At 30.8% G+C, this 18,247-nt stretch overlaps 1 protein-coding gene across 1 annotated transcript in view; it reads left to right on the forward strand.

Moving 5' to 3' along the window:
* Window positions 1-18,247, forward strand: part of LOC118183062 (inactive dipeptidyl peptidase 10-like) — a 484,033-nt gene that overhangs the window by 443,708 nt on the left and 22,078 nt on the right. The window contains exons 17-20 of the mRNA XM_085819647.1: window positions 435-629; window positions 12,481-12,638; window positions 15,803-15,940; window positions 17,549-17,622. Coding sequence (XP_085675773.1) covers window positions 435-629; window positions 12,481-12,638; window positions 15,803-15,940; window positions 17,549-17,622 — 565 coding nt within the window. The remainder of the gene's footprint in view (window positions 1-434; window positions 630-12,480; window positions 12,639-15,802; window positions 15,941-17,548; window positions 17,623-18,247) is intronic.

Below are 18,247 nucleotides of genomic sequence, written 5' to 3' on the forward strand. Positions count from 1 at the left end.
ACTTCAAAATCCACATAAGAAAGCTTATAAAATGGAAAACGAAAAACTGAAAATTTACCTTAGAATAAATAAGCAACCTGAAAGCATGGTACCGATTGAAAAAACATTAATGCAATGGAAAGGGAAAGTGAAACTAAAAAATTCAGCGATTTATTTATGTCGTAATAATTAAAACGTAAACTTAATTTAATTCATTTATGATGTTTGGAACAAATATAGTTTCAAATCAATTTATGAAATTTTTATTCCATCAATGGATAGGAAATCTACTTAAAGAGGGATTACATGAAATATTTTTCTTAATCGATAAATTAATAAAACAGCTGATCATCTTCTCAGTACGCATTCTACCGTTGGTGTAAAAGCTTCTCTGACAGAAAATTAGTAGATTTATGATGAGAGAAATCGTAAAAAATCTTGCGATTATTTTACAGAGACGCATCTCCAGGATCACAGTTGGTGACGGAGGAATTTCAAATGCATTGGGGTTTTTATCTGGCTGGACGAAGAAATCATATCTACGCGTGGATAGACGGCAGAGGCAGTGCTTTTAAAGGAGACAAAATGATGCATGAAGTATACTATCGCTTAGGCAGTAGAGAAGTTGAAGATCAAATTGAGGTTGTAAGGTGAGTACTCGGAGACGAATATGTTATTTAAGAAACGCAAAATTAGGTATTTATCATATTAAGGAGATTGTAAGTGAATGTAGAAAAAGTAATGTTACAAAATTTGCTTACGTAGCCAACTGCAATATTTATATCTCGCTGTTAATAGCAAAATAAATGTTTTCGATTTGATTTATGAACCGTATGTTTTTATTTTGGGGCATAGTTTGCACAAAGCAAAATTTTGACCATCTTATATATAGGTATTTCTTAACGATTTTTGCCACTGAAATGTATATTTTAATAAAGATCATTTTACATCTGAAAACGTTTTCAGCCGTTTGAAATCTTATTTAAAATAAATTAAACTTTAAATTTTAAACAAATTAATTATTATATCTGCTGAAGCACTTCATCAATCAATCTATTTTTTTTTTATTTTTTTTTTATTTTTATTTTTTTTTTAATTTTTTTTTTTTTAGTCCAAAGGGATTTGAATCCCGAAGGACTATTAGTTTCGTTTTGGCATTTTGCGTCGGACTCATAAACGTCGGTTCACTTTTCAAACTGTTGCCACAAAATGTTAAGAGTCCTGCATTATATTTGAAGAAATTAAATAATGAAAAATCTGTATAAATGTATGTATATTTCTCGTATTGTGATAAAACAACGGTACATAGAGTCATCGAATTTTGAATAACGTAATCCTCCAACGAATATGAGCATGTGGAAGACCAAATTTGAAATTTGAAATTTGTTTTATGATCGATTTCCTATTTCTTAAAACTTTGACGAATTTTTGATTAACAAACTCAAGGATTTCAAAGCGAGCAATGGCAACGTTGTGCAGAAAAAACATTTTTATCTCCAGCGCGTGAGTCTCTGTATCGGAAATTCTAAAGATATGCTCGTTTTAAAACTATTTTGCGATATTGCTGTTGCACTGGATCTTATGGTTTAAGTGCGAGGAACATGATATTTAATAAAGAAAGGTAACACACAAAATGTTAAAAAACGCCCCTTTGGACGTAATTTAAAATCAAACCTTTCAGATTTTGTTTTTATTTTTTTTTTTTTTCACTTTATTCGAAACAGTTTGAGTTCAGTATATATAAAATACCAATTACGATTTGTTTTAAATTGAAAAAATAAACTTTTCTCACCAATCTTTTTAGTTGTTTTTACGCAATTATTTTTAATTTTAGGCAATTAAAATTGAACTGAAACAAAATGAGTTTCAAAGACGTGTGTGCCTAACAATAGCAGAACGGTAACAATAGCCTAACAATAGAAGACGGGTGTGCCTAACAATAGTCACAGTAAACAAACTTCAAATCATTTCACTTCCTGAAAGCTAGCAATGAAAGAGACATAATTAAAAGTACAGAAATCAAGAAGTTCGTTTACTTGTTTATCAGTGAAACTAAGGTACATAACCTAACAAAATTAATCTTGCATACATAAGTAATAAACTATTACATTTTCTAATATAATTATTGTCGAAACATACAGTTTGGTTTAATTAATTTTGTAATCTTCGCAATATTTTTGAGGACAAAAATAAATGAATAAGTAAAAAAAAATGAAGTTATTTTTTGGGAGATTTATGTATCCGACTTAAAAATCAAAGACCAATTTACAATTTAAAATAAAGTACACATCCCATTTTATGCCATTACGTTAAATATACTGAATTTATTTTACTGTGATATTTTCCAGTGATATGAAATGAAAACCAATAGTAATATCGAAAGAATCAAAAATACTAAATGGTTTCAAAAGCCAAAGAAGTAACCCAATAAAATGGAAAAAGAAAATCTGAAAATTCATCTTTAAATAAATAAGCAAGCCGAAAGCACGGTACAAAGGAAAAACCGTTAAGGTGAAATTGAAAGAAAATTACTCAAAACAAATTCGAAAAGGAAAGTAATTTCTTAACCTTTCTATTCAACTTTTAAATTTGCTTTGATTTTTCTGTTCCTTTCAAAACCAGCTTTGAAGTCTCTGATTGAATACTGAAGTATAATTTAAAAGTGTGGAGAGAGATATCACAGCGTGGTTTATACGTTCACTAAAAGGGATCAAGCTTCTTTTGCTTTCCATTTAGCTTAGTCTAAATATCTTTATTTTGATTAAACATGTTTCATAGAATTTTAATTCGAGAACGAAAAAGCGGAAAAGAAAGTTTCGTTTAATTTCCAGCCCGAGGTACCTGCTATAAAATACATTTTAAAGGAAGATTTTGGACTAGGTAATAGATAAATAAGTATTAATCAAATTTCTACGAAACAATAGAAATTTTGGTATAAATTCGTTTAATTACGTTTTTGGCAGAAAACGGAAGAATGATGAATAAACACATAAAAATATTACTTAGGAATTCACTAACACTCAAGTCTTCAGGTCTTCACAAGTTTGTAATATTATCGGTAAGAAGTCATTGCAATACGGAATATTTGGAGCCCCAGTGTATTAAAACGACTGATCATCTTTCAGTTATAAAATGCAAGAACAGCTAAATGTAAGTCCACACAGCCTGCACAGTTTTTTTAAGCCTAAATGTATTATTCGTCTCGAAACACGATTTCGCGTTGTTTCACTTTTCGTAACTGTTGCTATTGGGAAAAACGTAAGATTACTATTCTTTTATATTTAATCCCTTTATTATGAACTGATAAACTAAGTTAATTAAAAACAATGGAATCAGCTGTTAAATATGTTATTTTTATACTTTTTAATCTGATTGATTTAAATAAAAGTGCATTTAATTCATGACCTATCTAATTAAGGATGTTAAATATTTTTATAGAATTACATTGCAATTATTTTCCACTCTTTAAATATACAGAATATATTTAACGTTCCCATCTTAGTCTAAATGCATATTGATGTAATATCATATAAAATATTTCGCTATTCCGTCTGATCCATCTTTATCCATAATATCTACTTAACCATACTAACCTTTAAAAGAGCCCTTCTGAGCGATCATTACAATCTGAACCTTTTCAGTTTTTTTTTTTTTTTTCTTTTTTTTTTTTTAGTTTTTCTTTTCCTTCCTTTATTTCTTTATTTTATTTTGTTTTATTTTTTTTACATATTTTTTTTTATTTGCAGGAATAGGCAATAGTATAACTAGCTACAACACCTACGCGACACTACAAATAATAAACTGGATTGGGCAATCTAACTAAATTTCACATTTACCAAAAGCGTGCCAAATGACAGCGTTTGCTTTTAATTAAAAAACTGCTGTCGCTAAGCAAAACAAGAAGGTGGCAGCAGCAGGAGCCAAGATTTCAACTGCATGTCATCCGATTTTAACTTTTCTCTCAGTTTAATGTACACCACCTTCCATTAAATCTGCATAAACCTCTGGGCTGAGCGAATGCGATGGGAAACGAGGCATAAATAAAACCTTAAAAATAAATGTTTACTGTTATTTAAACTTAAGTGAAATGTCTCACTTGCCCCTTCAATGGAAAAGACTTTGATATACAAGTTCTCAAATAGATTTTATGAAAAGCTAATTATATAATTTAGATTTCCTTTTGTAGTTCAGTTACGAGTTCAAAGCTTAATCAGGTTTGGTTTTCGCACCTTTCCAGCTGGATCTGAAATCTAAAAAGCATTTTTATAGTATTTACGTTAAAAAATATCTATTCATTTCGTTAAAATATGCATATTTCTTTACATTAAAGGTATTTACAATCTGCACTGCTCTATAAGTAGTCGACAGAAAGCTTTTCTTCCTCTTACTGTTTAACGCAACCTCTTCGGCACACCAATTAATTACAGCCATAGGTATGGTAATTTCCCAATTCCCACTACTATAGTAGTTATCGAAAATTGAAAGAGTTTCTGACTCAACTGTGATGTATGACCTCCGGCCTTTACACTCCTTTTTAAGTTATGTTTTTTCTTTTTTGCCATTCTTCAAACTGAGATTTTATTTTTAGGAACTTCGCTTTTAATCCTTCATCTCACTCTTTTGGATTCTTTCTCTTTTTTCTGCACCTCGATCCTAATGGTCATGTCCAACCATTGGCCGAAAGGTAAAGCTATTAAACACTCTTAGTTCGACACAAATGCGTACTCCGGGGAACGGGTTTGCTGCATGGAAATTTTCGTGGTGCAGTGTGGACACGAACAATTTACTCTTAAGAGGTCCTCCACGAACGCATCTTGCCCTTCCGGTAGATAAGCAGATGACCCTTTGAGTGTTTCGCTGTAATCAGATAAACTAAGCCAAGCCAAAATATTAGCAGATAGCCCTCGATTGGCTTTGCCTTAAACCAGGGGTCTCCAAACTTTCCAGCCTTAGGGCCATACTGATTACTCCAGTAAGTTCCGAGGGCCAAAACCATATTATCATTGTTGCCGGTGGTAAAAAGTGAAATAGTCCACTGATGAAAAAAAAAAGTCCGAAAAGTACGCAATTTATTGAAGAGATTGGGGAAAATGACTTACCTTATCATACTGCCGTACGTTGGCTTAGTTGTGGGAAAGTCCTTCAGCGCTTTTTTGAACTTCGAGCAGTGATCGAAATTTTTTGAATGAAAAGTATCGCCCTCTTACTGAATTACAAAACAACGCATGGCTGTGGAAGTTAGCATTCTATGTTGATTTGACAAAACATGTGAACGAACTGAATTTGAGATTGCAAGGAGAAAACCAGCATCTTCCTGATTTATACACTAATATCAAATCATTCCGGAAGAAATTGATACTGTTTCAATCACAACTACGAAGTAAATGTTTTTCACATTTTAAAACATGTGAAATATTCAGCCACACCACTGAGACTGAGTTTCCTATCGATTTTGCAATCGAAACTTTGAGTGCTTTGAAAATAAATTTTGATACTCGTTTCTCGGACTTTGATACCATTGCGAATCAAATTAAGATTTTTCAGAATGCTTTTGATACTGACATTGAAACCCTAGCCCCGGAACTTTAAAAGGAAATGATTGATCTACAGTGCAGTGATATAATTAAGAACAAATATCAAAACTCATCTTTGTTGGAATTTTATAAAAGTCTTCCACTGACACAATTAGATAATTTGCATAAATTTGCTCGTGGGCTGTTTTCTGTTTTGATACTACTTATTTGTGTGAGAAGACCTTCTCCAAAATGAAGTACACAAAAAATTTTTACAGATCTAAATTAACTGATGAGCATCTTAAATCTCTTTTAATAATTGGTACAAGTAAAATTAGTCCACAACTACAAACTATTGTCAGTGGAAAATCTCAATTACATAAATCTCATTAGTATTTCATATGTGATTATGCTTGTTATAAGTTATGTTTTTATTTAAAATGTATAAAATGTTAGTTGGATTCATTTCAAGAATTTGTTAGTTATTATATACTGAAGTTAAATTTTCTGCATATTATACATGTCTTTACTCATTACAATTCTGTGTTTCTTTATCCAACTTATCACAAAAACAATAACAATAAGCCTACAACAATGTTATGAGTAGTTAGCCCATGACCATATCAATGTAGATGTCATATTAATAATTATTCAACATAAAATTAGAATACTTCAGTAAACTAAATTTAATTTGCTATAAAAAATATGTTCTCTAAAAGGAGTTTTCAAGTATGCTAGCTCTCCGCGGGCCGGATGTGGCCCTCGGGCCGTAGTTTGGAAACCCCTGCCTGAAATGCCTTTTTAATCTAAATTTTAAATCTAAAATTTAAAATCTAAAATTTAAAATGCCTTTTTAATCTAAATTATTCAACGAAATCGTCAGCCGTTTCTGTCCATTTTTGTCTTGATACACGGCATTCCACCGTTATTTATCGCGCGCTTGCTGGTACTTCACTTCGAACCGTCTGTTTTTATATTTGGACACCAGCTGAAAGAAGTCATTCAACGATTGGGGTTCCACAATTCTGAAAAGTATTGCATCTTAGACAATAGCCGCGGAATTTCTCCAAAGTCGCAATGCTTCTAACACAGTTTACGTAAATAACTAGTACTTATCATTAGGTACATGGATGGAAATTAACAACAATTTATAATCTATTTGCAACAATTTAACCCACTAGCCTTTTAAATTGATGCCAGAATGATTATTTTCTGAGTTTCCCTCACTGCATATACCACGAATAGCGTCTCTAGCTCTTCCAAAATATGTGATACGAAAACCGTCCTATGAAATGCTACGTTTATTTTAATTTTCATCAGATCCTTGCGATATCACTCATTTACGAACACGACTAACTGCGTCAAAAATGTACATAACACAAATTTTAATTTCTACAAATTGGCAGCTACTTACTTAATCCTTACTTTGGGCACCACTTTAGCAATTTGAAGGTTGCCTTTTTGGCTAAATAAGTGCCTCTGCGAACTCTTCACCTTCAAACGTTATCTTTGCTGTGAAAGTGAGTTACCGCTCTTAGCTTAAAATGTCTGTAGAAAGAAATTCTCCTTGGCTTATAATTAATGGATCAAACATCCAATTATTCAAGTGGCTACAATATCAGTATTCCTACTCGAATCTATGAATAACAACAGCATCGGACTATCTAATTTACTTTCACACTTACCAAAACCATTTCGAATGTTCTGCGTTTTCTTTTAAGCTAACAACGGCTTCCGTTAGGAAACATAAGACGGCGACTGCTGCAACAATGAAATCCTTTACATCAAGATACCCGGTTAGGATTCTTCATCTCAATTTAAACTAATAAATTGCCATAAAATCTGCATAAACTTCTGGTGCGTGTGAGTACGGGACGAAACGAGGCATAAAATAAAGACTTATAAATAAATTGTAGCTGCAAGATAAATTTAATTGAAATGCCACAGTGTCAGAATAATTGTTAAGAATTCAATTTATAAATCAGCGTTTGAACGTGAATTTCTTCAACTGACGGTCCTGCTGCACCGACATTAGGGATGTCACGTTTGAATATTATTCAAGAATACCGTGAAAATTCTTTCCTCCTTATCTATGGATGTTAAACTTGGATATGGACAAGTAATGTTTGCAATAAAAACGGAGTAACCTAGAATGTTATCAGAATAATCGAGCAGATTTTAGAATTTATTTTTAGAATTCAGGAATTGATTTCTCAGTATGATGACATCTGTTGGCCTCCCAGGCTTCTTATCTCGCATGTGCCAACATTTTTCTGGAAATGTTATTTCCAGCAAGGAATTTTTAAGAATACTTCCTCCTAATATTCTATTTAGAGTGTCGCATTAGATATGCTGTAACCAATATTCCTTTACGGTAATTTACAGTACGTAATAGACAAATTCCGAAGCAGCTTTCAAGAATATGCGGTAACATGTGTTAGTCATGTATCCAATCCAGCTCATGTGGGTATTACTGGCAACGAAGCGGCAGACGTGCTTGCGAAATCTGTAGCCAATGACTCCAGTAGACTGGAAAACGCAGTAAGACTTCCGCAGTCCTATTTAAAAAAATCACGCTCAATCTTCTTTTACAAGAATGGCAGAAAAGATGGGAAAGGGAAAGCACAGGGAGGAGAACCTACAAGTTCTTTCCAAAAGGGTTACATGCTCAATTAATACATACAGCGGGAGCAAAAACTCAATTCTACACTGCTCATGGTCCCTTCTCATATTATCTTAAGAGATTCGGCAAACGAGCACCAGAATTGTGTGAATGTGGTGCGCTAGCTGAGCAGATCACTACCTCTTCAACTGCCCCACAAACCGATAAACTGCATTTAAAAATGTCAAGCAGGGAATACTGATCCCAGTGGGCGGAGAATACCTGCAGCAACAAGCAGACGAAAAACTAAAATAGAGGAGGTGGTCAGGCTATGCTCAGCAAGTTACTAAGAAATTCCACCCCTCCCTTGAGAATTGTATCTTCGCAGCATAATTTTAATAACAATTCAAAATACTACAACTGAAAATCAACACTAGAAAAATAGCTCACCCCGTAGAATAGTAACAGGATTGTAAGAGCAAAACTATTGTAATGTAAGCATATTACTATCTAGTTTGTATGTACTTGATAAAAAAAATATTGTAAAGCAGTTTATAATGATATTGAAAATCCAGTCAGTGTGTAAATGAATTACAAGTTTACTTTTATTATCTCATTAAAAGTATTGTAAATATGAATTCAGGTAATGTTTAGTACACATAATTGTCATGATTTTATATAACTATCACATGTAACTTGTACAAGACAATGTTTGTAATTAACATATCTATGCTTATACACAGGCCTTGTATGCCCATGTAATATTCATATTTATATTTTTGTACGGAAGAAATATTCCCTTCCGCCAGGGATGACTATTAACACTGTAAGACTTTTACAACAAAGTCAAGTCAGTGGTTATCTCAGGCGCCGCTCAGTCATATATCCAAACAATTGACCGATAAACGCCAAACATGTAACCAATTAGTCGACTTTACAAACATTTGTTCGCCTTATTTTGTTATATGTTTATATAATTATTCACTGTTGATTAGTATAATATAAAACTTCAAAACCCTTCAATTAATTCGGGGCACTTTATGACTGAGGTCGTTTCCTTTAACATAAACGCATCTATAACGTAAATGTTTTTCTGCATTTTTTTTTTCTTCAATTTAAAACATTTTGCATTTGAAGTACCATTAATTTATTTTTTACCTTAAGGAGTTTTATTGTACAAATCCGTATTCAATCTACTTGCCTAAATATTCTCAAAATTAAGTAGGCACTATTTTATCAATTCATCACAAAATGAAGATATTTTAAACATAATTTCATCACGTATTCATCATGATACAGATTTGTTTTGTAAAAATGACTTTTCGCTTCAGTGAACCTTAAGGGGGCTCATACGCCTTAAACCCCTAATGATCTTCGAATATATGACTGTTGCAATAATTGGGATATTTTATTTATTTTAAAATCAATTACTTCCAACATTTTACAGCTGACTACATAACATAGCTGCTTTGGGAACTAGTAACCAGAAAGTTTGCGTTGCCACAAATATTTTTGTAATTTAATCCGCTTTGTGACAAAATTTTTCGTCATGTTTCCACCTTGCGCGCATGATATTTTAAAAATGGCTAATGGTACATACTTGAAATTCGATGGAATTCTTTATGTGGGCACTATTTTCTAAATGAACCAAAAATTTGATGAATATTTTAATATTAAAAATTTTATGCATGAAAACATTACAGATTTTTTTAAATAAAATACATTTTATAAACTCAACTCCAAATAAAATAAAACATTAACATGAAATTCTTAGAATTTTTGGTTCACTGTAGTTTCCAAATGTTATAAAAGTAATATATTAAATATGAGATTTAAATTATGCAAAAGAATGTTTTAAACTGTGCGCGCAAGGTGGAAACATGACGAACAATTTTGTCACTAAGCGGATTAAATTATAAAAATATTTGTGGCAACGCAAACTTTCTGGTTACTAGTTCAGAAAGCAGCTATATTATGTAGTCTGCTGTAAAAAAGTTGGAAGTAATTGCTTTTAAAATAAGTAAGTTATCCCAATTCGTGCAACAGTCACATATTCGAAGATCTTAGGGGTTTTAAGGTGTATGAGTCCCCTTAAGTAAGAAGACACAGTGTTGAGGGAAATGAAGTGGTTCAATATTTAATACTTGATGGCAACAAATTTTTAATCGACGTAATCCATCAACGAAGGAAGTCATTGATGGATTACAGTAATTATAATTAAATTAAAAGTCGTCTCTTGAAAAGGTCATTTCTCAGTTTAATAATCTTATACGCAAATTCTCAGATTACAGATATTCGCGAACTAGTGTGATATACTAATATATTCAGAGTGTGCCGTAAATGATCGGCAATACGATGTTTTGATACGGTATATTTACTAGCATTTGCTGATACGATAAACTGGGATTAGAAATACATATTGGATTCCTTTCAAAATACATATTTATCTGTAAAGAAGGGAACGAGGAGAAAAATTAAGTTATTTTTCAAAATTGGAAATATCTGTTTTTTTTTTTTTTTTCCTTTATTTCTTCTTGTGATGTAATTGCATCGTTTTTGTGAAACATTTTTTTGTCAGTTAGCTAAGCCATGTTTTTGCAGCTGATACCTTCCACTTACCCGTAATCATATTTTAAATTAATGTACAATGATATATTGCGTTTTACTCCGAAGTATGATTTCCTTTTTTTATGAAACCTGTTTTACTAGCAAACTGCTTCAAAATGTTTTCAACTTTCTAGTGACCAAAATTTCGAAATATTCGCTCGAAAAACATGTATTTATTCGAATGATTGATCTGAATATTTACTTTCTAACCCAAATCTAAAATATACCCTGTTAGATATGCCTGAATTCAGTTAAGAGAAGTTCAGCTAAGCAAAATTTCACTGCTGCAGATAACTTACATTTACTAAATCTAATGCTCTAATTTTCTCTGTAACTATATATTTTGCATTTTATCCTGTCAAAAAACCTTAATTATGGTTTCTACGCCTTGTTTTACTGACAAACTACTTTAACGATAATTTAATCCAATCTTTTCCTTGTTATAATGAAGCATTCAGCAGTTCCAAGTTAAATATTTTCACATTTATTTACACTAAATATCATTCATAATGATTAATTTAAATTCATGTCACTATAACTGAACAAAATATAGAATCCGTTGAATTTTAAATCTTACCTAATTTTTATGAGTGAAATTCGTGATATTTTAAATCTCAAGTTATTTTACATTTTGTATTATTAGTACTTGTATGAAATAAAATCATGAATAAGACTGTAGCAAAATGAAGGAAGATATACAGTGATATTTCTATTTACGAATAACTACTCAATTTTTATCTTAGCACAAATGCTATCTTTTTTGGGCGTCACAAATTTCAAGTGTCATTCTATACATTCATTATGAAAACTTCATCCATACACAATTTTAAATCTGGTTTTGTGAATAAGTAATATCTTTTTGAATGCGATGTTATGCTTCTCTTTCTTAGAATAAATTTTAAGTGAATCTTCACGCAATTTTCCTGGTTCTAAGACCACTTAGTCCTTTTCAAATATTCGAACGTTCAGTAAGAAAAACCTGTTAATATTCATTTAAGTGCTAGAAATACTTTCAAATGACTGGAAAGTATATAGCCTTGATAAAAATTTGAGAGAGATTCTTGAAGTAGTCTTGCATTTTTAAAATCTTGGTTTTTATCCATAGATAACAAATCTCATTTTTTGTAATGTCATTACATTAGTAGGTAATTATATTGTTCTCATTATGTATTTTTCAATAATTAGTTATTATACTAGCTGTGAAATAACTACTAATTCATAATATCTGTGTGTAAAGGACTATTGCAGCTCGTACAAATACTTGTAAAATAAAATACTAACTAATATTGAGCAAAATATAATAAAATTAAAAAGAATGTTTTAACAATTTTTTTAATTAACGGTTTGAAATAATTTTAAAATTATTAAAAATCTTGCTATAATATTGTATGACAAACTAAAAGACTTTAAAACATCCTGATTTTTCAAAAGTAATATGGCGCCCAAGTGGGCAAAACCTATGTTTGTGAATAACAAAAATTTATTCTGAGGAATTGGGTATATTAATAAATTCCTTTATTCTCACTATCTGAGGATATGATACCCTTTTAATAGCGGCTGATTTTAATGTGATAAAACTTTGGTATCTCTTCCTTGGTATATATTTTTGAAACACAATGAAATAAAAGTGAAAACGTTGAAAAATAAAGTTCAAACGTGTCTCTTATTCCTAAACTTATAATAATGTGCTTTATTTATTTAATTGTGTGCTTTATTTATATAGTGCTTTATTTATTTAATGTGCTTTATTTATTTATAATGTGCTTTATTTATTTGTAGGTATCTACGAGAGAATTTACCTTTCATTCATTCATCTCATATAGCAATATGGGGCTGGTTTTACGGTGGATATGTAGCTGCATCTGCTTTAGCTGATGACAATACAGTATTCAAATGCGCGGTATCGATAGCACCTGTCACTACATGGCTATATTACGGTAGGTAAACTTCTGTATTACTTTTATATAGTACTTGTAGTAAGCATTAACAGTGAACTACTTATTAGTAGGATAAAATCACATAGAGAAAGTTGTGTGAATAATTTTTAACATGGAATCTGTATAATAATTTTTTCGAAAGCTGTAATATTTTAACTTTAAGGGAGAAATTTTTCTTCGGTCTTAAACTCTTGAATAATTTATTTTCTAAAGTTCATTTTTTAATAAACGTATTTTATAAACGTTTATAAAGTGTTAAAAATGTAACTACGGTGTTTGTGCGCTTAAACATTAACTTAACCATGCATTTCTTCGTAAAGAATTTCTTAAAATACATTGCACAATTTGATGAATTTAAATTTAAAATTTTGATAGCGAAGTTCTGAAAATATAAGATCTATGACCCCCCTTACAAGTAATAAAATATTTAATGTTCTTTACTAAAAATAATATATATCTCTATAAAAAAATACCCATTGTCTTTCTTACAAATTTCTCTGAGATATTTTAGAATGACTTAAATGTTATTTCAATATGTATCAACGGAAAAATAAAACATTCTTATTTCGATTAGGAAAACAAAAACTTCTAACTTTTTGGCAGTTAATGATTTTATGTCATATTAAACGTCAAATGATATTCAATAGTGTTTGTTGTAACACCTTGAACGTGAAGCATACCGTCACATATGATATGTATGTGACTTAGATGAATAAATATCGTTATGTAAACTCTGATTATACACATTTCTTTGAACATATTGAACGTAAAACTATGAAACACATTGTGTTTAACATATTAAAAATGAAGAATATTTTAACAAATCGCTCTTACAAGCGTTATACAAAACGTTTAGTTGTATTCACTAAGTTACAACAATGAGAGTGTTTTCGTAAAATTTTATACACGTCTAGTAGCATCAATATGCTTAATGAGTATGACGGAAATCACATGAAAAAAGTATATATTTAGCTCCACTATTTAAAGAAGCAAAACATCGACATTTTTCGAGTACCTATAAAGGATGATCATATGTTAAAACCTTTTTCGACAAATTCAAAATAGAAAACGTAGTCGTAAACACATACTAGCGATGTAAGTTTCTCTTTCATTTGTAATAATGTAAATAAAATTTTAATGGCTGCCTTATTCTAATATTAATACAAAGATTCTTAGAATACATTGGAAAACATTTCTCAAGTCTACCTTAAAATATTTGCCATTCCGAAAATGTGGTGAATCCATAAATTGAACATACGTTGAATATGGCCTAAAATCAGAAACTTAGAGAGATATGTAATTGGAAATTTTGGGGGAAATTAATGGATAACTTATCTGTTTGACGTTGTTTCTGAGCTGTTTTTTGATTCGTAATTATTTATCAAATTAGCAAAAAATAAATTACTATTCACAAATAAATGGACATATGCTTCCGTTCTCTGATTAACAGTGAGCAAAATTTCGTTCGATTCAAGAAATAGCAATGGTTGGAAATTTGCTTGGAATCTAACAAGTGTTTTCTCACATATTTGTAGTGTTTCATTTATCCTCATTTTATAACTATCAGGAAATTTCGATTCATTTCGATATTTGAATATAAAGCACCAAATTCTGATAAGTTTGATACTTTCAAACTCATAATATTCAGTTATGATTTTAGTCAATCATATTTTATTCGTTGGCTTTGTATTATTATGAATAAAATACTTATTTAAGAATTATGAAGTAAAATAATGGTTATTAATATGAAATACTAGATTAATTAAAGGGAACCAGATTTAGTTAAAATTTTTATGTGGGAATTAAGTAATTAAATTTAAATTAATTAATTAAATTTGATTGCTGTTGAAAAGATTATTGAGAAAAATATCACCTATTTATTTACCTTGTTTATTTATCACTAACGATTTAAAAACAAAAGCATGTAGCCTGCACCAAGCCCTTTCTAATTATTTTACATCAAACATTCTCACCTCATCATTTTAATTACTGATTACTATTTATCCACTTATAAAATGCAAATGTCTATTGTTTGTATAAAAAAGATTTTTTCTATCGAAATACATAGGGGATTAAGGGGTGTCTATAAAGGAGAGGAATGGGATCCATCGGATAAAGAAAATGTGCTCCATCTCGATACAAGCTGAAAACCAGTTACTAAAAATTGTTAATTTTACTTCTGGTCTCGAGCCTTCATAATTCTTATTGCACTTCCGAATTTGCGCCATATTACTCCCACCATTGGCCAATAGGTTAAGACCACGGAATGCAGGGATTTCGACTTTTGATCATGATAGATTGTACGCCTGGCTTTTGTGATTTTTCCCATGTGCAACATTAATTAGAACCTGTCCATCAGAATACCCTCCACAAAAGTCTCCCCCATTAGGTAGAAAGCACTACCTGCTATATTCGAATAATCTAACCTAGCCTCACTTTATATTAATCTATATGAAACGGTCTCACCATTTCATTTAAATCAAAAGCTTTGGTATTTGATTTTATGTAACAGGAAATTGCAAATATAATTAAAAGTCAAAATTTCAGTTTTTTGAATAGCACAAAGGAGATAGCGCAGAACAACATGCACAGTAGAATAACCATAAAAAAGAAGTACCTACAAGTAGTAATTACTGGTCTTTGAATGAGGAGCTGGCACTGTTTAATGTGTCAGTGTAAGATTCGTCTAAAATTATATACTCAATTCAATCAAAGAATGTCGAGCTATATAATCATCGACTGTTAAAAACTGATCTCCTAAATAATCATCGACTGCTGAACATGGAAAAAGGTATCATAGAAGGGGGGTGTCATGATTATTTGACTTCATGTTTTCCAGCTTTTGGATTGTGTCTTAAACGAAAAGCAATCCCCAAAGTTTAGGTATTATCGATTATGTCTAATTTTATGCATGTTGCTTATCAAAGCCATAAATATAGCACAGTTTGGATTACAATAGAAATAAAAGCCTTTTATAAAAAAGTATACAATTCATATTTATTTCATTTGGTAGGCATGCAGTGTACTATATTTGGTATGTAATGCACTATATTAAAACTTTAATTTGAAACTTACCTAAGTTACAATAATTAACAAAATTTGCTTTTACGATTTTTAGATATTAATTACAATAATCAGTAAACTATATTTTCTTTTTCCCATAGATTCTACATATTCGGAACGCTACATGGGTACACCTCATCCAGGAATAAACTACATAGGCTATGAAAAAGCTAGTCTCTTGAAAAAAGCTTCACAATTTAAAGGCAAAAAGTTACTCTTAGTTCATGGCACAGCAGATGGTAAGTAATTTGCGTCTTCACTAAGTGTTTGTACGAAATGATTTTTATTTAGCAGAGTAAATATGTAAGTACTTTTTTGGGTCATACAATAAACACTATAGTAAAATTCAGCATCTTCGATCGCTAATTATGTAACAGCATTGTAACACGAAAGCTTATGTAATACCAAATTTATATTGCGATGATAATTTTTACTTACAAGAACGAAACATAAAATGTTGCATTATATACCGCACAGAAATTTCCATGTTATAATTCCACGTAATGAAATGTAATTTAATGAACGTACCTGATTATTTACCTTCTAATGTTTACCGCGGTCTCTGGACATGAGCACATAAATTTATGTCTAAGTCTGTATTGTAAATTTTCTACACCATTTCAGTGATTGTCTGTGGCGAAAGTTGTCAGTACATGCATGTGTGTGCAGGTAAATCATTTGTTAAAAGTTCATAATTCCTCAATTATTAATAAATTTTCAATTTTAATTAATATATTTTCTTTATTTACGAGAATAAAAGTAATTTAAAACTTTATTTGAACATACAAAAACATTGTCAAGTGTGTTTCGATTAAAATTCGTTCGCGAGCATATGTGCATATACACGGTTTTGAAGTGATGCGGAGGAATTAAGTTTTGACAAAAATGCAACTAGGATTGTCGTAGAGTTTGAAGAAAACTTGCCATTTCGAGAGACTGGATATTCTCACCGATTCTAATATCTTAAGTCTTCCTGTTTCGTCACTATTTTCCTTGACAGATGATATCATGTATTTGTTGTATTCATTGAATTTCTTCTAAATATGATGCTGAAAATTTCGAATATTTTAAAAGGAAGGATTTCATCAGGTCGTTCTCTTAATCGATGCTGAAAACCTACTTCTGTCTACAGCTGTTTGTGTTCTCAGTATATTGCATGCAAATTTTTAAACTGCATACAGAATTGGAGAGACAGTTTTCGATGTAACGGATTTAATTTCATTCTGTGCTGCCCTTTCCTGTAGTTAGGTGAGCTGACTTGCAAATCATGGGGCTCATTTTTGAATCTCGAAGAAAACATTTTTGAATACCCCATTTGACGGGTGTAGTACAGATCTCCCCCCCCCTGAGGTGCACCACGGAACTCAGGATTCCCGGTGCATAGTAGCACCAATTACGATGACTTGGTGGAGTGATTAGAGGGATATTATATTAAACAATGAGTTTGCCCATTCTACACCAATGTTTAACCAACAAATATCTTACACATTAGAGCAAAACCTATGAAGATATATGAGGGCATTTTTGTGTACTGTAAGAATGATAAACAATCGTTCTTACAGTAAAGTCTTTCTAAAATTTCTTTTTATTTTAAATACAATTACGTAAAAAGTAAATTCTTTTAATATCTTCAGCGACATGAATTGCCTCCTGAGTTCCCGAATTAAGTATTTAATGACTATATTTTAAAAGTTTTAGCCAAACATAAGAAATTTTTATATTCAAGTAATTAAGAATTAATTACAAAAGTAATTATTTAATATGTTATGTCTTTCGCTTAAAATAAAATTTCCCCGGAATGATGAAAGGTTTTATCGTCATTTCCTTTTTTTTAAATTTCTTTTCAGATAAAGTTCATCTACAGCATTCGATAATGTTTATGAAAGCTCTCATCGAAGAAGGTGTTCTTTTCCAATCACAGGTAAGTAAAATTCTCGTATTTATTTTATCTCTACTTCAAAACAAAATATTTGCATCCAGCGAAATTCTAATTTAAGTATACAGAACGCGAAATAAGATCTAAAAGACGCCGCTTATATAAATAAACCTTAGATACACATATTTATCTTTCCGAAGTGACTTTACATACGAAATCCGAGAAAGCCCTCCGGCAGTTCCTCTTTCCTGATTGCGCGATAGCCCAGTAAATCTAAAAATATCCCCTATGTGTATGTTAAAAATTATTTTGTTCAACTTAACGTTAGTTGTATCATTTCCGAAGCAGTCTGTTTAAAATATGCAAGAATAAATTACCTAAAATTAGGATATGGAAACTCGTGACAGATTTGTGAATGTATACTCGAGATGTTTATTCTGTTTAGCAGCATATTCATTTGCAGGAAAACAGCTATTTCTGACTTAAAAAAAGTGTATTATTTTTCTCTATATTTGCTTTGAGTTTCGTATTTTCTGATACTTTTAATTAAGATATATTGTTAATAAAATGAATCTTTATATATTATAAACAAAAACGAGCATTCAAAATGGAAAACATGATTTATACGCCTTTCAAGGAACTGTTGGAAGAAAAAGGGTAAATATGAAAT

The sequence above is a fragment of the Stegodyphus dumicola genome, chromosome 6, assembly GCF_044657685.1.
Source record: "Stegodyphus dumicola isolate Sdum_Otavi_A_Nest chromosome 6, ASM4465768v1".
NCBI classification, from domain to species: Eukaryota; Metazoa; Arthropoda; class Arachnida; order Araneae; family Eresidae; genus Stegodyphus; species Stegodyphus dumicola.